Below are 23,128 nucleotides of genomic sequence, written 5' to 3' on the forward strand. Positions count from 1 at the left end.
AGGACAGACACAGAGAGGGAGAGACATGGAGAGACACAGGGAGACACAGGGAGACACGGAGACGTAGAGACAGGACCAGAGACACCGAGAGATACAGGACAGACAGAGGGCGAGGCATGGAGGGACACAGGGAGACACAGCAGGGAGGGAGGATGGGAGCTCAGTCTGCAGAGTGAGCCGATTCGCACCCGGGAGTGTGCACCAGGAAGTTGGTTTGTAAGGATCTGAGGCCAAGGCAGCAGAGCCAGGAGGCGCGGGTGTGGCCGGCAGGGTGCTGGCTGCGGCTCCCAGTGAGCGCCCCTCCCAGGAGTTCTCAGGGGTTGATCCCCAGGGCGAAGGACCGTTTGGGAAAAGACAGTGAACATTTGCTGATGGGCTGCTGTCACAGAATATTGCCGCATGGAATAAATTGCTTCTATTCACTCTTTTTTTGGGGGGGAGTGGACTCAGGCCCCACGGAAGTGGCCTCAGTCTGATGTGAGCAGAGAGACAGGCGACCCAGGACACACCGCAGTGGGGCCCTGAGGGTACTCGGCACCCCGTGCCCTCCGTGGTCAGATGTGATGGTCACCAAGTAGACGTCCCCGGGCAGCTGCGTGCCCGGCCTGGCCTAAGGGAAGAGCTGCTGCTTCTCCTTCCTCTCCGCTCACCCTCCTTCCTTCATTCTTGTTTCTGTGAGCATCACATTTACTTAAAAATCTACGAAAACATTCAGTGAAAAGGCTTGTTGTGTTTTTGACTTAACTTAGAGTTAAGTTCATGGAGCCTTCCCAGCAAGACGTGTGAGCTTTTCACTCTTCCCTCCTGGATCTCCGCATGGAGGTAGATAGAGCCTTTCTCCCGTGAGCTCGCTCGGAAGTTTGTGGTTTTAGAGACGGGCCTGGCGGCCGTGAGCCATCAGGATTCCGCGTTTCAGTGTCCCCAGGCCCTGTCCCCAGGCTTGAGCTGTATTCGCTCCCACTCATGGCTGATGTCCAGTCCTTGTGGGGGACCCTGGGTCCCCCGACAGTCTGCAGCACAGTGTATTTGGTGGGTTGGGGACAGGTTCAGCCTATAATCTGTGCCCCACCTCATGTGACTGGGCGGCGCCGACGCCAGGGGGTGAGTGCTGTCGGCCCACGGCCGCTGACAGGCGCCCCTTTATCTCAGTTTACAGTGAGGACGCTGGGGCCCTGGGCCAGAGGGGAGCCCCAAGCAGGGTCTCCCCAGACAGGCTCCCACATCCTGGATACTTGTGCTGTTTCTCCGCAGGGATGACCTTGGTGGCGACTGCACCCCCTTCCTCACACTCTAGACCCCGAGCCCCCAGGGGAAATACCCGCTGGAGAGGCAGCAGGTCCCAGACCCTCGGGGTGTCCATGGCACTCTCCCTGCAGATCTACAGAGACCGCTCAGCTGCTGGAAACCTCGCTGGAGCAAAGACGCAGGCTACTTCCATGAAACCATGACAAAAAAGAAGCTAGTGACAGGGGCACGTGCATAGCTCCCCAGCCTCTGGGGCGGAGTCCTGGCTGCACCGCGGGCCTGCCCGGTGCCCTGCCCGGCTTTCCAGGTGGCCGCTCCCGTCGCACGTGCTGTCTTTTATTGGCAACCACAGCCTTAAACTGGAGAAGGACAGTGATAGTCCCCAGGGCCCAGCAGCCCAGACCAGTGTTACCTCCTGCCGCTCGTCCATCGGGGGTAGGGGGTCTTGTGAGAAGGCCAGGCTTGTCCTCCGTCCCTGGGTTGGTCGTGGGCCAAGCGGGCTCCACGTTGTCCCCAAAAGCACTGTCTGCAAACCCAGTGGGCAGCCAGAAGGCAGCAGGCGCTGGCCCGAGGCTGCGGGGCAGCCAGAGAAGGTGGGAGGAGACCCAGCTCTCACCCGCCCAGCGTCGGGGAGCGAGCTTCCCGGCGCGATGCCTGCGCAGAGCAGAGCATGGAACACGGACACCCAGGCCCCCAAACCCAGAGGCAGGTCCTGTGTGCGTGAGCTTCCTGAACAGCCTCCTTCTCAGGAAGGTGGTTTCCCTCCGATGCTGGTTTTGGAAGTAAACAGCCGCTTAGTGTCGTGATCTTCTGAAATCCATACATGTCACCCACACAGACTAGGGTGCCGGGGCTGGTCCCAGTGCCAGCTCTGCCCTGGGGACGGGCCCCGGGTGTCCTCTTGTCCGCAGTAGGAAGACTAGGATGGCTACGCGGTGCATCTCGGTGTCCTGGGAGCTCAGCAAGTGAGCGGTGGTTGTTCAGTAGGATCAAGCTCCAGAGTAAGACAAACACTGGCGTGTTCTTTTGTTTTGTCCCGTGTTAGCAGTGGAAAAGGGGAAATCACTTAGACTCTCTATTATGCATTTTAAGTAGGACAAATAGCATTAATGAGATTTGTACAGTGTGGTTTAAGATGAGTAAACGACGTGATAGAGAAACCCAAGGAATCTGTAACACTCGGAAAACCCTGAGGTCCAGTGCACCTGTGCGTCTGGCTTCTCTGGATTAGCCTGGCCATGGGCCAGTGGTGTCTGCTCAATGGACAATGGGGCTAGGGTCCCATAGAGTGGTGCACAGGGGCTTCTCTGCCCTGATGGCAGCCCCAGGGCCTGCGCGGGTCCTCAGATTGCTCTGGACTCGCTGCTTTGCACTGGGAGAGGGAGGCAGTGTCTCCACCCCTGACTGTGGTGAGGGTATGAAGTGATACAGCAGCCCGTATCGCCCCTGGAGCCCTGAGAACATCAGGTTCTTCTTTCCTCTATTCCTCCCAGGCATTTTTGAATTTCTTCTTGGGAAATGATATATCAGCTGATGTCACCCCTTTCTGTGTTCTCTTGACTGCAAGTCCTCCTGACCTTCCTCCTGTTCCCTCCTCTCAGCTTCCTGGGCCTCCGTGTGCATGTGCGTGTGTGTATGCACACACCTCTGTGTGCACACGTGCGAGCACATGAATATATAATGTGTACACACACCTCTTTGGGCATGTGTGCAATCACACATATATGTGTGTGCCTGTGTGAGCACATGTGTATGCATGTGCATGCACACCTCTGTGCACACGTGCGAGCACACGTGTATGTGATGTGTGCACACACCTCTGTGTGCATGCATGTAAGCACTCGCATATGTATGTGTGTGCACATGTGCGAGCACACATGCATGTAATGTGTGCGCACACCTCTGTGCACGTGTGTGAGCACACATATATGTATGTGCGCACACCTCTGTGCACGTGTGCGAGCATGTCTGTGTATGTGGGCATACATCTGTGCATGCATGCATGCGAACACTCCTATATGTATGTGCACACCTCTGCACGTGTGAGCACATGTGTATGTATGTGTGCACACACCTCTGTGATGTGTGCTACCCTGCTGTGACTGTGCAGAGCAGGACAGGTGTGCAGGCAGTTGTGGGCTGAGGGTCTGCTGACTTTATATGGAAGCAGTGGTGTTACATTCACTGTTGGAAGCCAGTGTCTGCTGGTGAGGGTGAAAGGCTCAGGTCGTCCGCTTACTGTTCCAGCTCCTCCAGGCCTCAAGTCCCCTGACCCCTGTGGTCTGCGCATGTTGTCATGATGGTTTGGAGCCCGTACTTGGTCCCTCTTCCAGAGGGTGTCGCTGAGTGTTGTGTGGCCTCTGTGGGGACCTTCCCTGGGCCTCATATGGGACCCCGAGAACCAGGAAGGCCCGTCTGTCAAGTTTATCTTCCCATAATGGTTCTGGTGGAGCCCAGGCAGGTGTCTGGGGGTATCAACACCATAAACAGTGTCCTTGGTTCACAGGATGCCTCCTTGGGAGCGTGGGACCAGACCTCCTGTGGCGTGCCTGATGTGGCACGCATCTCAGACCACTTGTTAGGAAACAGGAAGGCAGGAGATAGAAAGGACGAAGCAGGACCTGGGATCCAGCCCAGGCCCGCGGGTTCACTGATGCGCTCGCTCTAAAGGTCTTGAAAGACAGCTAGCCTCCTCCTCAGTCCTCAGAAATTAACCCTTCACCCCAAACTGGTAAAGATTTAGTTGAAGGAAGAAGAAAAATGCTTGGGCTTTCGTGTCCATTTCCCCCTCAGCACACGTGTGAGGTTCAGCGGGGACTTGGCACCCCGAGCAGGGAGGGGTCCGGCCAGTGCCTCCTGCGTGCGGTTCCAGGTGCCATCAAGACCCCGGGAGTCTCTTCTCTGCCTCGCTTTGCCCTGAGTGTTATGCCCGGGAGGTTACGGTCCTCACTGCAGCCACCAATGAACACCCACCTTTTCCTCCCTTCAGGCTGTCCGCGGGCACCCAGTGGCACCAGGGCCACCGCCACCCAGCCCTGACAGCCGAGCCCCCTCCCTGTGGCCCTGCACGCCCCGAAGCCCAGAGCGTGGTGGCTGTGGCAGCATGGATCAGCCTGGCCCGCCGGCTCCCGCCCAGGAAGGTAACGGGCTGCGCGTGGGCGGCGGGGCAGGTGGGTGGGCACGTGTGGGCTCCCTTCCAGGTGTGGTCCACCTGGGGGGTGGTTCCCTGGGGAGCCTGGAAGGTCGTGTGGACATAGGTCGCTGGGTATGCAGGCTGCTAACCCACGCCATCTCCCGCGGCTGGTGGCTGTTTCCTGGCTGGCCACCGAGGCTGAGACCAGGGTTGAAGCATGTTGGTGCCACATTTTAACCTGATAGTACTCTAATCCTTACATGACTTTCTGGGTAATTAACATCTGTAACAGTTAGCAATGGGGCTAATAGACTGGCTGTGCCGTGTGGCCTGCGGGGTCTAGTTCCCTGACCAGGGATCAGACCTCCACCCCCTGCATGGGCAGCGTGGAGTCTGAGCCACTGGGCCACCAGGGAAGTCCCCTTCTTAATGATTCAGTGATACTTTAGGTATGATTTGCCCCATTATGAAAGTGAAATTGTCCTCTTAAAAATTCCCTTGAATGTGAAGAGGGAGCTAAAAATCATCGAGGTTGTGCTTCCCTCACCACTGTAACACCTGTATTTTGATCAGCTTTCTGTCTTTTCATTCGTATTCCTTTTCTACATGGTAGCAACTGTTGAATATCCATTGTTAAAACTGTTGCCTCTACATTTTTACATTATGCTTAAGACTCTATTATTTTCCATGTCAGTCCAAGGCTCTCACAGCTGTCATTTCCAGTGGTGGCATAGCGTTCTGTACAGTGTCATTACGTGCTCAGATGGGAAAGTTCCATCCATGTCCAGCCTGCCATCAGGGACCTGGGCCTTTTCTAGAAGCTTCCTAGGCACCAAGTCAAATCGTCTGGATGAAGCAGGATTTGGGAGGAAGTTGTGCAGCAGAGAAGTGTGTGGCTTTGAGGGTTTCCCAAACAGCTGCTCGGGTTTGAACGTCATCCTCAGGACACACGAGCTGATGACTGAGAACACGTGTGCCTCTCTCCTGGCATCAGTTTCTTTTCTCCTTGGGATGATAGAACTGGAGTAGCCCTGACCTCAGGAGGTAACATTCCTAAAACTCTTAGAGGTGGGGCCCCTGGAGGCGCTCAGAGAATCAAATTAGAAGATGCAAGTCCCAGATGCAAACACCATTACAAGGTGGTCCAGGGTGTCTCAGGATGCAGATCTCAACGTTTAATGACTGTAAACGCTTTTGAACTGTGGTGCTGCAGAAGACTTTGAGAGTCCCTTGGACAGCAAGATCAAACCAGTCCATCCTAAAAGGGATCAACCCTGAATACTCATTGGAAGGACTGATGCTGAACCTGAAGCTCCAGTACTCTGGCCAGCCGATGCGAAGAGCTGACGTATTAGAAAAGACCCTGATGCTGGGAAAGACAGAAGGCAGGAGAAGAAGGGGCGGACAGAGGATGAGATGGTTGGATGGCATCACTGACTCAGGGGACATGAACTTGAGCAAACCCCAGGAGTTAGTGAAGGATAGGGAAGCCTGGCATGCTGCTGTCCATGGGGTCGCAAAGAGTTGGACACAACTTAGGGACAGAACCCCAGCAATAAGCCACCAGAAACCAAAACCTTTCTGTAATTAGTAACAAGAAAAGTGAGTCCTGGCAGGGAAAGGCAGTCATCAGTGTCACCATATCCATGCTGATTCAGGACAGTCCTTGTCCACTGCCTGGCGATGTGCAGTGAGCTCACGCAGAGGCAAGGACCGTGGGCCGTGTCCAGCGGGGGAGGGGCCTGGCCTTCGGTGGGGGGAGGGCTTTGTTCTGGGGACCCTGCTGCCCCCAGGGACCTACTCCCAGCTGTGACACGCAGAGCCTGGAGGTGGCGGGGGACTCGCTATGAATAGCCCCTTGTTGGTGGATCTGTTTGCAGCCTGGTCCTTCTTAAAGCTCTTCTTCATTACAGTAAAAGGAATTAAAAACAAATAGCCTTCATCTGAAACAGAAGAAACATCATATGTTGGGTTAAGCTTGCAGATTTAATCAGCTATGGTCTGAGCACCCAGGAACAATATACATAGCTTTGATCTCTGGCCTTAAAAATGACTATTCTTTTAGTCTTTTCCCTTAATGTGTTAATTTGTGACAAGTCTTTTGAAACCATTAATGGGTCAGCGGTGCTGGGGTTATCTGCTCAGAGGAGGGACAGCCTACCTGGCTTCCTCCCTGCCAGCCAGCACACCCAACTCCCAGGGCTCTGGTCACTGTGTGAACTGACTGTGGCATTTATTCGGTCCTCATCTGCCGGGAGCTGCCGGCAGCTGGGATGGGCTGGGCCTGACGGAGTTCTCCCCATCTCTCCCTGCAGCTGCCTGCCTGCCTCCTTGCCTTTTTTTTTTTTTTTGCTAAATCATTAAGTACTCAGTTTATTCACTGAAATAAACTGGTGAACACATCTTAGAGCAAGAAATCTCTTCAACAGAAACATGAAGTTTTCCAGAACATTTTCCAAGTACAGTTGTCATCATTTCCTTAAATTCACACTTGCCAAATAAACGTGACAGGGACATAATGCCAATTAAATACCCTGACAAAAGTGATGTTTCGACTCAGCAATGTCATGGATCATGCCGGGCAATGTGGAGGTTCACGACAGCGCGAGTCAGAACCACGTGCTGGCGTTTTGTCAGCCTTCTTGTTTGGGATTACACCGTGCAGCTGCTGGACTTCGAGAATTAAATAAAGCACACCTAAAATCAAATAGATGAAAATTGTTACAAAGAGAAGAGTTTTATAATTTATTGAACTACATAGGCTCTTAGAGCCTGGGAGGAGTCAGAACAAAACATGAGCTCTGGGACCTGAGACACAGGGTCTCCTGTGACCACCTTCATTCATGTCTTTTTAGAACAACGTATTTTTAAGTATAATTTATTTAGTATTTTTATACTTAATGTATAGAAAACTCAGGTAGATAGATGATTGTAATGCCATTTCACGTTTTAATTCCAGCATATACTTTTTTTTCTCGTTTCTTAAAGTTTAGAGACCTTCTAGTGATCCGAGATTACAGCAGATGCAGCGTTCTGACCTTTAGATTCAGCTGACTTTTTTTGTTTTTCTTTTAAAAGTCTGCATGAGAGATCTTATTGTTTGTAAGAGTCATGTAAAAACCCTTGTCTCAGCAAATCTTTGCATCTCCTCTCTTTCCCTCCAAAAGAGCATAACCCAGCTGACACAGGTAACTCACAGCTTTACCCTGAAGATGGTATGCGCAACTGCCGGGATGCGCGGGACAGGTGAAGTCATTGCACTGATCGCATAGGAACCGCTGAAGTGAACGTTGCTGCTTGCCTCGTGGCTTATTTAGTGTTACTCCAAGCTGATTTTTACTCATGCGGTTCTAAGCCCAGAGTGTAAAACGTAGCAAGGGCTTTTTCCTCTTCCTTTCTGTCTCTCCTGCTTTTTCTTCCCAGCCTGTGAGTTGAGGGTCCTTCCAAGAGGAAACCCAGATGTATGCCCCAAGCCTGATGGCACCGACTTTTCCCAGTAGGAAGGCGGGGGCCCAGAGGGAGCGGGGAGTGCTGTCACACCTCCGGTGCCCACCTGGGTGCCCCCCTGGGTGCCCGCTGCTGGCTGACTGCCTGTTGTGTGTTCAGGAGAGAGGAGGTTGTTCTCCTGGTAATAAACAGTAACAGTGTGATTTACGTGACCTTAAACTTCAGAGAATGAAGTCAAGTATGACACTAATAACAACGAGGAGGAGGGGGAACAGCTCGATCTGGACAGCGGAGACGAAGCTCCAGAGGCCGACAGGCAGGCTCCAGGCTCCGCCGAGGCAGGGGACGCAGGGGCAGACGCTCCTGCCACCGCCACCCCCGCCACCGCCACCGTGGGACCCTGTGCATCCTCCGGCCACCACCCAGGGACCAGCCAGCCCACCTGCGGGTTGGACCGCCCCGGGGAAGGTAGGGTCCAGGAGCCCAAAATCTGTCCTGTGTCTGTGATGTGCTGTGGACAGAAATGACTTGATTCAAGTTTGGCCGAGATTCTCTCCTTTGTTCTGTTTTCCGTGGTTTTCAATCTTGTCCGTCCACTTTTCTGTTTATGTTCTGGAGGAAACAGGTACGTTTTTTTCTAATAAAAATGGCCTCATCATAGTTTGTGACTATGTTACAGGAAACATTATTTCAAAATAATGCTATTTGATATGAAACATACAAGTTTAATTTGTGTTTCAAAGTTTGGAGGTGAAATTGGTCACTTTTATTCACTGACCGATGGTCTGGTTGGTACCTTCACCAGCTTTCCATGTAGTTAATGATCCCCGACTTCTGGCAGCTTCTAACCTACTCGCCTCAGTGGAGGAGCCACCCTGGGCTCAGCCAGGCTGTGTGCCCCTGGTCCCCAAGGTCATGCTCATGCCTCAGATGCCCCAGAGCACGGTGTTCCCTGGCCTGCGGTCGCCCAGGCAAGCAGAGTGTGTCGGTTGGCCGAGTCCTGGACGGCTGGGCGTGTGTGCCACGGGCTCCTTTCATCCTCAGGATGTGCAAAAGGACCAGGAGTGGAACCGCTGAGACCCGGGGTCCTGTCAAGAGTCAACCCCTATTCTGTCATCGACATCACACCCCTCCAGGAAGACCAGCCGCCACCCCCAGACCCGGACGCCGAGGGGGAGGGTGGGGGCCTGCATGTGCCCAGCGGGTACTCGGTGCCAGTGCCCTGCGGCTATGCCGTGCCCTCCAGCCTGCCGCTGCTGCTGCCGGCCTACACCAGCCCCGTGCTGCCCGCCCCGCCTGCCGACCCCGCAGGTAGGGGCCCCTGAGACTGTGCCCCAGCTGCTCAGTGGGGACCAGTCAAGGAGAGACTCGGAGTGTTGTCTGCAGTGTTGTGGAGCAGCCTGGGCTCCGTCTCCACCCCGGCCTCCTTCCCCCAGACCTTGTGCCTGCGGGCGGCACTGTCCACGCCGTGTGCCTCTGTGCCCTCATGTCGTCCCATCGTGGGGGACAGGCTCTCTGCCGTCAGACTGTCCAGCTGGAACCAGGGCTCGGGGGAGGGACCCGGGAGAGCAGGTTGGTGTCTGGGAGAATCAGGACTCTCCTTGAGAAGCGGCGACATGGCGGGCAGGTGCACGGAGACGGAGCCCGCGCCTGTGACAGGGCTGTCGGGGGCCCGGGTCCCCACGGGTCCCAGGTCTGTGAGGCTGTCACGAGGCTCAGCAGCACCTCTGCTTAGCGTGAAGGAGCTGGCTTGTAACTTCGAGGACGAGGCTCATGAAGCCGGTGTCCATCATCTCTACAGACGCCCCTTGGCTGTGTTGCTTCGGCCTCAGCTAGTTGTGCAGGGCTTGGGTTTTCAGGTTTAAAAGGAGACTCTGTGTCTGCCCCAGAGTCGCATGTTGAGACCTGGCCCCCGAGGTGATGGTGTCAGGAGGTGATGAGGTTCTGAGGGTATAGCCCCACGCATAGGTTTAGTGCCCGATGACACAGCCCGCTGAGCCCGCAGCTCTTCTCACGGGAGGACACGGCAGGAAGGCGGTCTGCAAGACGGAAGGGGCCTGAGCAGACGCTGGTGCCTTGACCTTGGACATCCAGGGTTCAGGCTGTCGTCCGTGAGCCCTCAGGCTGCGGGGTTCTGTGGGGGCAGCGCCCCGCTGTCCTGGCCGAGGCCCTCGGACAGCGGCTGTGTCTCCCCCGGTATCCCCCGAGTCACGCGTCCGGGTTTGAGCACAGCGGCTTCTGTCCAGGATGGGCCGGTGCCGGCGTCTCTGCTGAGCTGTCCCGCTCTCACCGGGTCTGTTTCCCTGTTCCGTGTCAGGACAGGCATGAGGACCGCCCCGGGCTAGATGTCCTGATGGCAGGCGCAGCCCCGGGGGACGGTGGCCTCTCAGACACGCCATCAGGACAGACGTGTGTGAAGTCTGAGGACAGCGGTTTTTTCCCGCCAAGTTAAGACAGCTGAGGCGAACACGCAGTTTGGTTATCAGATTTCACCAGCTGTAGAACCTTTCACCCTTGAGAGTCTTTCGAGCTTGTCCTGTGGACACATTTTCAAGTGAATCATAATTGCAGACCCCCGTGGTGTTAGTTTTCGATTCTGGCTTGATTCGTTTGGGCACCACTGTGTTGCAGGCTGGTTCATGAGGCCTTTGGGTGTCAGTTTTCATTGTCATCCTGTTTGGAGTACATTTTATCTAAAAGTTGAAGGGTTTAAATCTGTCAGTTGATCATCTTTACAATAAGATAAGCCTCTCACTGCTGAGAAAGGAAAGTATGAAACCATTTAAAGGGTAAAAAGCAAGTTCCTAGACGTGTCTTTCAAGCATGACCAGTGTGAACTTTCCTTTCCTGACAGAGACACAGGAAGCGGCAGAAGACAGCCAGCTGAATTCCTTGAGTTCTGAGGATCCAGCAAACAGGTATCTTGCTTGTGTTCCGCAGGCGTTCTGAGTCCTGGACCTTCCCTGACGTGCCGAGTGCTGTGAATCCGAGCTCACTGCCGAGGCCCCTCCCCACCCCTTGGTCCTTCTGTCCACTGTGCCCTCTGCCCTCTTGCCCAGGGACCCCCAGATCAGGTCTTCCTGAACCCCAGGACTCTTTCAGATGTTAATATGACACTTTGTGGATAAAGAGAAGCTGGGTTCACAACCAGATAGAGCTGGATAATGTGCTTGACCTTGTTAAGTTTCTCAAGAGTCCCAAGGGGGCGAAAGGATTTTTAATTTTGTCTGACCCAGCTTTCATCTGAAATCCTTGAAACTGATTTGATTACGGGCTTTTCTTTCATGCTGCTTGCCTTCATAAATGCTGCTTCATCTGCTTGAAATTATACCAGGAAAATCCCTGCCTCCAGGCAAACTCCTGCTCACCCTCCAAAACCTAGCTTAACCATCTCGTTTCATGAAACTGTCCTCCTCTGTGCTACCAGAGCTGTGTGCACACACCTGCATTGTAATTGATTGCTTTGTGCTCTCACCGTTATCTCCTGTGTTCCTTTCTGCTACCAGACTGAATTCTTCAAATACAAAGACCAGGTTTTACCAAGTTCTAGAGCACCTACCGCCTAGCATGGCAGCATGCTCGCTGCATGGTAGGTGTGTTTGCTTTTAAGCGACTCTATCGAGTTATAATTCGTATACCATACTACATTTCACCTATTTAAAGTGGACCATCCTGTAGTTTTCAGTATATTGCATTATTCATTTTAAAAGTGCAATAAAAATACACAACATAAAGTTTGCCATTTTTAACCATTTTTAAGTGTAAAACCCAGTGGCATTAAATTCACGCACAGAGTTGTACAACCATCACCACTCTCTGCCTTTGAAACATTTTCATCGTCCCATCAGAAGCCCCACCCTTCATGCCGTAGCCCACAGTGCCCCCTCCCAGCTCCCAAGCCCTCTGTTCTACATTCTGTGAACTTGCCTGTCCTAGGTACTCATATGATCTGAATCGTACAGTGCTTGTCCTTCCGTGTCTGGCTCATTGGCTTGGCATCATGTGTCGAGGGTGATCCATGCTGTAGTGTGTGTTGGAATCTCCTTCCTGTTGAAGGCCCAGTACCGTTCCATCGTGCACACATACCACATTTCGTTTATCTTCTTGTCTCCTGACGGACACTGGTCCCTCCCACCTCCCAGCGGCTGTGCTAATGCTGCTGTGGACGTTGCGTACAGGTGTCTGTCAGGCCCTGCACACCTAGGAGCAGAGGCGCCAGGTCACACAGTGATCCTGTGTCTAACTTTCTGAGGAAGAGCCACACTGTTTTCCACCGCAGCTGCACCACTCTTCACCCCACCAGACACATGTGAGGGGTTCTCAACATCCTGATGTTCTTGTGTGTGTTCTTTAAGTGAGGATCCAGACCAGAAGGAGGACAGCGCCCTGGCCCGCTGGGTCGCGGATCCGGCCAATACAGCCTGGATGGAGAGTGAGTACCACGCCAGGGCCCCGGGGATCGTCAGGCTCTGCTGCTGTTCTGTCCTGTATCCTTTCATCTGAAGCACCGACCACCGCTAACTGCAGTTGCTTCCCCAGGCCCCGCGAAGCCATGGCTTTGTCTCCCGTCAGATCATCTCTGCTCTCTGCATCTCAGCACCTGCCTCGTCCTGGCTGATGGATTTATTCTAGTACTGATCTTGTCTTTTGTCATAACAGTCAGAGATTTGGGGACGGAGGCACTAACAAGGCATTCTTTCTTGTGATCCCCAGTGAGATGCTTTCTCATGGTACCATTTTGAAGAGGGTTGGTGGGTGTTTAAGCCAGCCCACAGACCAGATGGCGTGGCATGGCAGACCTTCTCTTCCATGTGTGGTGCAGAAAGCAGAACTAATTTTAGCTAGGCTTGCTTTTTAATTTTTTTTAAAGTAACCTTGCTTTTCTGATTAGCCCTTTTACCATCCACTGGCTTACTAATGTCTGTGTAATTGTCTTATACGATTGACTCACCAGGTAGGACCATCTAAACATTCTCCTAATTATTAAATTCTCCCCTGGAATGTTTCATTTCTGTTTTAATTATGACACTGTCGAAACAAAGAACTCCACAAATGTAGATGCTTCTGCGAGCGGGCTATTAAATCTGGATCATTACAGGATTAAATTATCATCTCACTGTCCTCAAGCAATTTTATTTACAAAGTAGAAGCTGTCTGACTTTTTCTCCCATGACTCATATTCATTAGTGGAATAACTGTATTCGAATGTGAGGTCTGTACACCAGTAGCCGCTCATGTGCTCTAATAGGGGTAGAAGTACTGTGGTCACAATCGAAACATATTATTTCGGGACAGCAAGCGTCTCTGACTTGGAGTTCGACAGCAACACAACAATATGCCGGGTCTTGGCCCTGTGTTTACCCCCAGGAACGTGGGAAGGGACAGTGGCTGCATGTCAGAGAAGAGGGAGGCTGTATTTACCTGGTTTTGTCTCCTGTTGCTTAGTAACCATCACTCTTGTGGGTTCCTGGATGGAGTGCACTGTAGTTTCGTTGGTCTACCTGCAGAGCATGGAGCTCTCACAAATACGTACATGAGCTTCAAACTCTGTTCTCCTGTGGGACCCAAGTCAGGCACATGGAACGTCAGCCATGGAGGATCCCTACTTTTTTTAAAAAAAAGAGAACACTTTAAACAATTTCCTAGGATACTAATGTTTCATGTAGTAGCTTTAGAGGTTTTTGTCCTAAAAGTTATGCATCTTTATATGTGCACGTGGCTGCCTTGCATCTGCAGTCGCGGGAAACGAGATGACGCTGTCGGCTGATTCCTACTCAGAGCAGCAGCGAATCTATCCCTTTGTTTCTGAGACTACATGCCACCTTTGTGTGTTTTGCATGTCAGAAAACATTAATTGCAATAACTTAAAAATGTTTATAAAGATGTGTAATTGAACACAAAACAAACAAAAGGAGTACGTTGGCCTGGAGGCCATAAACCTCTTCCTGGAGATATTTCACAGCCGCTCCGTGCAGAGCTGTCGTTCCTTCCCCAGGAAGTGTTCCGCCGTAAGAGCAACGGTTGCACTCTGGTGGGGCCCCGCCAGTTACCATCTCCCTAAAACGAACTTGCGAGTGGCTGAAGCTTCGCCAGAGGCCATGAGCCCCGCGAGTGCAGACTGCTCTCCCTGCGTCTGGGTCAGTTTTAAAGTCTCTTTTCCTTTACTTCCAGATCCAGAGGAAGCCATTTACGACGATGTGCCAAGAGAAAATTCAGACTCTGAGCCAGGTTTGGTTTTGTCTGGAACTGAGTTTAACGGGCTGCAGTTTACCGGCTTCCTGCTGGATGGAAGCGGGCAGGTGGAGCCCCTAGGCCCACAGCCCCTGCGTGTCTGTGGTTGCATTTTGTAAGGTTTCAGGGTCTTGTTGATGCTGTGGGGTAGAATGCTGTGTGTGCACACCTGTGCGTGTTTTCACACCCAACCCTGGAGGTTGGATGACTATCTCCAACCTCCTGAAAGAAGCAGGAGGAGTTAAAGCTGTGAAAATGCAAATGGAAAGATAAGGCGGGGAGGCCAGGAGGTAGCAGGTGACACACAGGGGGTCATGCAAGAAGGGATCACCAAGAATTTTCCGGGATTACAGACGTAAGCTCCCAGAGTATACAAATACAGAGCCAAAGCAGGGTCACGTGTGAATGCACACAGAGGCACATACAGCTGAGCCGGCCGAGCACAGCCCCATCGTGACCACTGTAACAGCAGCCGGGGGGCGGCGGGGGGCGCCGCCACCCGGGAGGAGCTGCAGTTCGGGAAGAACAGCATACTTCCTGACAGGCAGATAATGTTCCCAAACTGCTAAAGAAAATCCAGTGTTCTGACCCAGATTTGCACATCCAGCCAAAGTATTGTCCCGTTAGAGAGACACAGGCAGCATCAGACACAGGTTGGGGAGCTGGACCGCCTGTAGAGCCTGGAGGAACGGTCCATGTTGCATTTCATGGGAAAGGGGTGCTGAACCCACAGAAGGCCGCAGAGAGCAGTGACGGGTGACCCTCGGAGGTTGTTAGCTCAGACTTAGCGCCCCTGCATTCAGAAAGCCTGATGCCGAACGACCCAGATGGAAGGTCAGGCCGTCATGCCCAGCAAGCAGGCTGAAACTGAAGCCCGTCCTAGCCCTGAGGGTGTGTCTCCAGAGTTCAGGTGTCTTCCAACATTGGCTGGTTCAGTGTCGTTTCGCAGGGGACCAGGTGAATGACAGAAATCATATGCTTAGAAGGCAGTTGGTGTTAAAAACTCCTGACAGAACCTTCCCAGCCTCATAGAGGACATATTCTTAAAATCGACAGCAAACTTCCTATTTAAAAGCATGGACTCCTTTATTCATCCCTGAAGTGTTCTGGAGGCGATCAGGTCCCCAGAGCTGCTACAGCCTCAGCTAACAGAGGCTGCCTCCCGAGACCCGGCAGGACAGGAGCCCTTCCAGCCTCTTTATAAACAAACCTACTGGATCTTTAGATTAAGTGTGCTTCTGGGCAGTTACTTAAGTGCCTGCTACAAGCAACATGGGGCCAAGGCCTAGTTTCTGTAAAGCCAGGCTTGGAGTGCATTTGGGGATAATTGGTCCTCCCTGGTAGGCCTCTCCCAGCACAGACAGGATGATCTGGGGTCTCAAAAACCAAATGCCAATGGCAGGTGGCCCAGTAGTGCCCCTGCTGAAGGTGTCGGCTGTTCTGTTAGGCCAGGTGCCCCCTGTGCGGACAGCGCCTTTGTCATGATCTGGAGGCGTGAACAGACGTGCTCATCACTAATTTTGAAATGACTGATGTGATAAAGACATTTAAATGCAGTAATAGTTTATGGGCTTCCCCAGTTGTTCAGCGGTAAAGAATCTGCCTGCAAAGCAGGGGACCCAGGTTCGATCCCTGGTTCAGAAAGATCCCTTAGAGGAGGGCATGGCTACCAACTCCATTATTCTTGCCCGGAGAATCCCATGGATAGAGGATCCTGGTGGGCTGCAGTCCATGGGGTTGCAGAATCAGACACGACTGAAGTGACTGAGCATGCATGCATGCAACAGGTTATAGGTTTTATGGGCTAATTTTAGCACAGAAGCAGAATTTACAGTTGTATGTAATATGCTTCACTTTCATTCATATTTGATTATCATCTATCGGTGATCTGTCAGTCTGTGTAATCTGTTTATATTCCACATATCTATCTAAATATCTTTCCTTCATCAAAAATTCTCTATGGGCAAGAAATCATTTGGTATAATCGTGGTGGCTTCTCATAGACCAGTGGTCCTCTGGATGTGGATGGGGCTGGGGGTTTGTCGGAGCTTTGTTGCCCCCGCCCATCACTGCCAGGGGTCTCTCCCTGCTCCTCCAAGCTCTTCCCGGGTGTCTCCTCCCCAGCTCTCAGTGATGCTCTCATACAACAGACAAGCACAGAGTAGCCAGGAGTTCTGCACTTTAATTCTTCATTTGGTGTTTTTGCACTCAGATGAAATGATTTATGATGACGTGGAGAATGGAGATGAAGGCGGCCACAGCTCTCTGGAGTACGGGTGGAGCTCCAGCGAGTTTGAGAGCTATGAGGAGCAGAGTGACTCGGAGAGCAGGAGCGGGGTCCCCCGCTCCTTCCTGCGCGGCGACCACAGGAAGCAGGCAGGTGTCCCGGCTGTGTGCTGGGGGACAGCGTGTTCACACGGGCGTGTGGCCAGGACTGGAAGGGGCTGCCTCGTTCACGTAGTCTTTACATAATTGTTTTCTAAGATGTTGATGTGTAGTTTGAGGAAAGCACCTGATGTTAGCAAAAGAGAAGAGGCCCCTTATCTCATACAGCACAGTCCTGGCAGGATGGGAAAATGAAATTTACATAAATGGAATCCCTCAACAGCCCTGAGCGAGCTCCCTGTCTTGAGCATTCAGGAAGTAAGGAGGCATTGCCTGGCCATCTGTGCTGTGTACAGACAGCGCTGCTGGTGCGCAGCCGGCTGTGTAGAGAGCTGGGCTGGTGGACACAGCGCAGCCCGCTGTCCTCTACGGGATGTTGTGGTCCTCGGCGTTCTGAGCACAAACAGGAAGAAGTAAAAATAGAAGGTGTTACAGAGGATGTTACAGGACAAAGGCCCCACCCCACTGGGCACTCTCCTCCCTCAGCAGGACAGTCCTGAGACCAGGTCCGGGTTGAAGGAGTGGATTCCGGGCTGACGCCAGGGCCAGCGGGTGCAGGTGGGGACCAGAGCGCTGCTCACTGAGGGGCCTGGTGGCCAGTGGTGACTGGCCGTCCCCACTGCTGTGTCGTTGGCGTTTGGGCTGTTGGCGAAAGAGGGATTTGTACGGCCATCCACGGTCACGTCCAAGGGCGCTCTGTGTTCTGTGTGAGGTTGACATGCAGGCTGCACGTGGACAGAGGCTGCAGCCAGTGCCTCACGATGCAGTCGATAAATCACCATGAGTCACAGCAGCCTGAGCCCCTGTAACCAAGCTGGTGGGCTCCTGGTGTGGCCTCCATGTATGTGTGGCTTATAGGTCATTCCGGGCACTGGGGTTCACTGGGGTTCTGTAATCTCATCCTGAAACTTAAGAAGGCCCTACCAACTGCTGGTGGTCAACCCAACTACCTGATGCTTACATCTGTATGTATTTTTTGGCCACATGGCTTGCAGGAGCTTTAGTTCCCTGACCAGGGATCAAGCCCATGGCCCCTGCATTAGAAGTATGCTGTCTTAACCACTGGACTGCCAGGGAAGCCCCCCAACTACTCAACATTACTAACAAGCTTTTCCAGGAACCTGGCTCTCGTCTGTCACCAGAGTTATTACAGTGGAGACAACCAGGAACTGAAGTTACACAGCTATAGTTTTCATCACAGCTGGTGACTGAGGTGACACTTGGCTTGTTCTAGCCGAGCCCAACGTTCCAGATTTAAATGGAGATTTTCAGTATGGTGCTGGGGCCTGATTTCAGCAGGATGGAACACCCAGTGGGGGCCTTGGAGAGTGGTTAAAAAACTCCTAAATTTTGTCTTCAGTGGGCAGGGGGTTAGTGCAGACCGGCTTGGTCCAGTGATGGCCCATGAGTGTGAGCACGATTTCTGGGCAGAGACTCTGTCCTCCTGGCTGTCCAGGCGAACCCGTGCTCCCAGGCGCACCACAATAACATGCTGGAGGGGGTCGGGTGGCTGCGAGCACAGAGCCCTCACAGGGGCCAGCAGACAGCGTCCTGGGACAGGACAGGCGATGCTCTAACACGTCCCTAGTTCCTAGTTTAAAGAGTCACGTTTCAAAAACTGCCAAAGAAGACTGATCTCCCAGACAGTCTTAGATGGGATCGGAAATTGCCCAGATGTCCTTGTCTGGGGAACATGGGACACGCTCACTAAGGCGCAGGCCTTGGGTTGCCCGTTGGAGACGTCTGTGATGATGCGAGGACAGAGTTTTCGAGACCTCACCCCACCCCTGGGAGCCGCAGAGGAAGTCACGTCAGTCTGGAGACTTAAAAGTTTACGTGGCTATTACCAAACCATGCCCCTCTCAGTGTTGAACTCAAGTTTCTTCTGCTTTGTTGGTGACATAAAGGAATAATTTTATATGTATTTCTACAGTTTGGGTCATTTTAAATCCACTAAATCCACTAAAATGTAAATGCATGCTGGTGCCCAGATTTTTCTGTACGTTTACTTGCTCTGGTTCAGCACAGAGGAGTCTCCAGCCTGGCTCACATGGAGTCTGCCCTCTGCTGACATGTTTTACTCACTTGTGTGTTTATTTCCCGAGAGCCGGAGGGCTAGGACGGGGGGCCCGGGGCAGGAGGACGTTGGTGCGTGAACATCACCCACCAGATGTGGCTCAAGTCCTCTCAATGTAAGACTGCCTGAAAGCGCCGGGAAGAGCGTGTTGTGAAAAGCTTGTGTCTCTTTGTGCTGTAGCTCTCCCATGACCTAACCCGCTTAAAGGAGCACTATGAGAGAAAGATGAGAGAGTTGATGGCAAACACGGTGGGCGCGGTAGAGATTCAGCAGCTAAAGCACAAACATGAACTGAAGGTGTGTGGTGCCCACTGGAAATGCTTCTGCAGAAGCAGACTGTTGTTTAATGAGCAAGCTCACATCTGAGCTGCGGCGGTTCTCACGGTGCGGTCCAGGGGACCCCAGGGCCACCCAGACAGTGGACGGTTTCTGTCATTTCTGGGACCTCCTTTGCCTCTGTCCTTCCTGGCTTGATCCTCTGACTCCACGCCAGACTCGAGGCAGGTTCCCCCATGTGCAAACCAATGCACTTTTTTTGTCGTTTTGGAAAAAATAGTAATTTATCATAAAATGTTACTGGCTAAGATAAAGTTAAATAGTTTTGTTGTTTATAAAATTAATATTTAAAAAATATTCAACATTTTTTCTCAATTTCGACTCCTTAGACAATAAATACAGACAAACGCACCAGGTAAGCCGAAGCCCTCGGGGCTGCTTGGTGACTTTGTAAGCGTGAAAGGCTCCTGAGACCGCAGAGCTGAGAACTGCTGGCATGAATGTCGTGGCGTCTGCTGTCTGAGATGGTTTTTAAAAGAGCACTGTCAAGTAACTTCACTTCAACTGGATTGCCGTCCTTCTGATGTTTGTCATTTGTTCAGGTGTTGAAGAGCACTTGCCTGAGGCAGGTGTTCATTCAGAAACGTCCCTGTAAATGCCACCGCTGTGCTCCACGATTTTCAACTCAGGAGCGAAGCCCCCGGAATCATAGCATCTCTTTCGGCTCGGCGTCAGGCTGGTCCCTGGGCAGGAAATAGGTGGCAGCCCTGGGGACAGTCGGAGGCCGGTGGGGGTTTCCGGGCAGCACAGGGCTGTGTGTGAGGGAGACTGGCTCAGCGAAGAGATGGACACACTCAGGAAAGGACAGTGGGAAGTGCTGTGAGTGGTAGAGTGGGGCGACTTGTCCAGGGTGGCCACATGCCTCTCCTATGCTGGCGAGTGGGGCCCGGCGTATGGCTGATGGCCATGGGGCCCCGGTCAGTTGTTCCCTCCCCATGGACCCCAGCATCTGTGTGGCTTCACTCGGAGGGAGCATGGACTGAGCCAGGCCGTAGGCCATGTCTGGCAGGAGGAGGGAGGATCCAGGGAGACTGTGGGGAAGGAGCTAAGGGGAGGCGCCTGGCAGCTGAGCAGTCGGGTGCACGGGCAGGGTGCGGGCACCGTGGAGAAGGGGGTGGCCAGCTGCCATCCATGGTGGTCTCCGGACGCGGCCAGGTTTGGTTGAAGGGGTGCAGGAGCAGAGGCAGAAGTGGCTTGGCCGTGTTTGACCTGGCGAAGGCGGGTGGTGGTGGGGTACAGGACACTGGGGTTGGGGTTGGCCAGACAGCGTGACCTGGGCTTGGTTTCCGTCGAGTGGGCTGGGAGGCCAGGCGCACATCAGGGAGGCCGGCTAAGGCGCAGGGACAGAGGGGAATTTTAGAGTCACTTTGGGCTGCAGTTATGCGCGTCCAGCACTAGACTGGCGGCCCTGGGAGTGGGTAACCCGCAGGGGCGTGGCTCTTACATCTGGGGTGCACACTTGGGCTGAACTGCTGGGTCAGCCGAGCCTCAGCCCCTAAGAGCCCCTCGGCCGGCGGCACTTTGTACAAACGCACAACCAGGCAGTGGCCCTGGAGGCCTGTCACTGGGAGGCCCTGGCCGCAGCCGCGGGGGGCGAGCTGGCAGGTGTTGAACAGCCGCCACCCCCCGGGGAGGATCACAGGAGGACGGGTAGGGAGGCACGTGGATGAACTAAAGGGGTTTGTGTCGTAAGAGGCCATCTGGGTTTTCTCTAAATGATCAATCACTTGGTGCTGGATGGCCGGTGCCGCCAAGGTTAGCTTCCAAAGGACAAGAAAAGTGGATAAAACGCAAGGCACATGGCTGGCCGCTTTGGGCACTGGTGGCCAATCTAAGTACTGTGCCAGGACCTGCCCCCGGGAATTAGGGTGAGCACGCTCCCCTGTGGTGGGCGGTAGTCTTCCTGACTCTTCAGTCCCCGCAGAGCAGGGGCTCTGCCAGTCCTTCCTGCAGGCTAGCCGTCTCTCTGTCCACATCCTGGCAGGTATTCCTGCAGGTGCAGTGGGTTCTGGGAGTGGTCAGTATGAAGAGCCTGTGAGCCGCCAGGCCGGGCGGGGGGGTCTCCCCTGTATCCTGCGATCTGCCCTTTAACCTTGGGCAAACCCCCTGACGTCCGTGCCCTCAGTTTCTCCACACCCAGGCTTCTCCAAAGCTCTTGGCAAGTGTTTGTAATAAAAACGAAGGTCAACTTTTAAACATAGAAGGACACATTTTAAAAATTATGCTAAGAAAGGGCTCTTTTTTTAAGTCTCTTTTTCCTTTTTTTTAAACCAATGAAAACAAAACAGCCCCAAAACACCTCCCCATCCTCCCCCACCCCACAACAGCCAGGAAAGCCCTCCCAGATCAAAAAGCCAATTTCAGATGATGTTTCAAGACCAGACTACTTGACAGTATTCTTTTAAAATGGATTAAGAGCAAGGAGGAGTTTTTATCGAGCCGCCCCCCTCACCCGGCCCCCCTTCCCTGCAGATGCAGAAACTGGTGAGGGCCGCGAGAGAGGGCACCAAGGATGGGCTGGAGAAGACAAAGGCTGCCGTGAAGCGGGGACGCTCCTTTATCAGGACCAAATCCTTTGTCTCTTCAGGTGCGTTTCCTTGCTGGGTCCCTTCCAGGCAGGCACGGGATGGGGAAACTCTCTCCCCACAGCAGAAAGTGGGGGCATTCTCCCAGGTGGTAGATTTCGCCACCCCCAACCGGTTCCTCCCAGCAGTCGGGTGATGGGGGTCCCTTGCTGTCACTCCAGAGCCCCTGGGTTCTCAGGATGGTCGTTCACCATAGAACATGATCACAGGGATGCGGTCACCATTCTGGGGCCCCTGGGCGAGTTTTCTGTCCCTTCCGGACTGTGGCGGAGCAGAGAGGCTCGGATCACAATCCTGTGTGCTGGTTTTTTAAAGCTCCTCTGACAGTTTTCTGAATTAGATAATCTTAATATTACCTGAAGATTCCCATGCTTTTCTGGTTTCTAGCCATTCTGTGGATTCTTTAGATTACTTAGCTGCATCTAAGTTCTTAGAAATGAATTTAGTTTTCGTCTAAAATTTTTGATCTGGGGTGAATTGTGCTTTTTCAAAGTTCTAATGAGAAAGGCAGAAAGTCAGGAGGTTACTGAGTCTCCCTTCGTTTTTATCTGACTGTGGAGTGTTGGTTCTGAGTAACTGAGAACTGCCTTTATCTGCTTCTGATTTTGGTTATGTTATAGATTCAGAAACTGAAATATGTGTTTCTACTCTGCCATCTAGGTGTTCAAATGACACCTCTGCCTTTTTGAAGTTAGATTTCAAGTATCAAAAACTGCAAATATTGACAAACTCTGTGTTCCCCTTGTGGGAGGGGCTATTTTCTGGGTTTGTTAAAGCTTCACTTGACTCATCACTGGGTGGGAAGGACGCTTGGGGCTGAGGTGTCTGCCAAGGGCGCCACTCTGACGGCAGCTTTACTGCCCTGCAGTGTTATAAACGCCCCATTTCAACTTCAGACTAGCACGCTCTGTCTTCCTTTAAGACCACAGATCCTGTCTTGAAGAGGAGCAGAACGTGTTCATCGACGTGGACTGCAAGCACCCTGAAGCCATCCTCACCCCGATGCCGGAAGGCTTGTCTCAGCAGCAGGTAGGGCGTGGGGCGGGGCTGGCACGGCAAGACTGTGCTGACCTCTCCGTCCGCCTGGCCTCGGGCCTCGCGGTCCTTAAATACGTTAGGTGTCCCCGCTGTGTGGTTGTGAGCACGCGTGGAAGGTCTGCTTCTTTCTGAGACTCACTTATGCTCGTTCATGTTGACGGCCAAGAGACCAGGTGTGAGTGTGTGAAGCATCTGTGCGATGGTGAGGTTAGAATATAGGTTTCTAGTAACTCATGAACTTAGCCAAATGTAAACGAGTTTCTTAATCTCTGAACATAGGTAGCAGAGGGGAAAAAATTCAGTGGTTTCCATTTGACTATGTTTGGGTGAAAGGGGAGGAGGGCATGAGGGGTGAGGGCATGGCCCAGAGCCGGGGGCCTTCAGGGGAAGGGTTGCTGGTCCTGGAAGGTGTGACTTGAGTCTTCCCACGTGGGCAGCATGATGCAGTTCATGGACGCCGAGAGAGACGACCGACGACCTAGGGCGATGACAAAGCTGGACAGACGTAGGCGGGCAGTTAGGTGATGGTCGATATAGACGCACGCATCGCACACATGAAACGCACACAGGCGTATGGCATGCAGACCATGAAAACCCCCCGTGGTCCGTTCAGAGTCCGACAGGAAAGATGGCGCGCTGCCGCGAGGAGAC

General features: G+C 53.0%; 1 protein-coding gene across 3 annotated transcripts in view; it reads left to right on the forward strand.

Annotated features, from left to right (window-relative positions):
* Window positions 1-23,128, forward strand: part of ARHGEF10 (Rho guanine nucleotide exchange factor 10) — a 61,332-nt gene that overhangs the window by 7,169 nt on the left and 31,035 nt on the right. For 2 of the 3 annotated variants that reach the window (XM_040243202.1, XM_040243204.1), the window contains exons 2-10: window positions 4,235-4,385; window positions 8,051-8,293; window positions 8,870-9,136; window positions 10,680-10,743; window positions 12,181-12,257; window positions 13,997-14,053; window positions 16,269-16,432; window positions 21,327-21,441; window positions 22,362-22,468. In XM_040243202.1, coding sequence (XP_040099136.1) covers window positions 4,349-4,385; window positions 8,051-8,293; window positions 8,870-9,136; window positions 10,680-10,743; window positions 12,181-12,257; window positions 13,997-14,053; window positions 16,269-16,432; window positions 21,327-21,441; window positions 22,362-22,468 — 1,131 coding nt within the window. In that variant the 5' untranslated portion in view covers window positions 4,235-4,348. Of the gene's footprint in view, window positions 1-4,234; window positions 4,386-8,050; window positions 8,294-8,869; window positions 9,137-10,679; window positions 10,744-12,180; window positions 12,258-13,996; window positions 14,054-16,268; window positions 16,433-18,698; window positions 18,816-21,326; window positions 21,442-22,361; window positions 22,469-23,128 lie in introns of all 3 variants that reach the window. The other variant, XM_040243205.1, reaches the window with a different exon arrangement.

This window comes from Oryx dammah, unplaced genomic scaffold (assembly GCF_014754425.2).
Source record: "Oryx dammah isolate SB20612 unplaced genomic scaffold, SCBI_Odam_1.1 HiC_scaffold_7, whole genome shotgun sequence".
Taxonomy (NCBI): Eukaryota; Metazoa; Chordata; class Mammalia; order Artiodactyla; family Bovidae; genus Oryx; species Oryx dammah.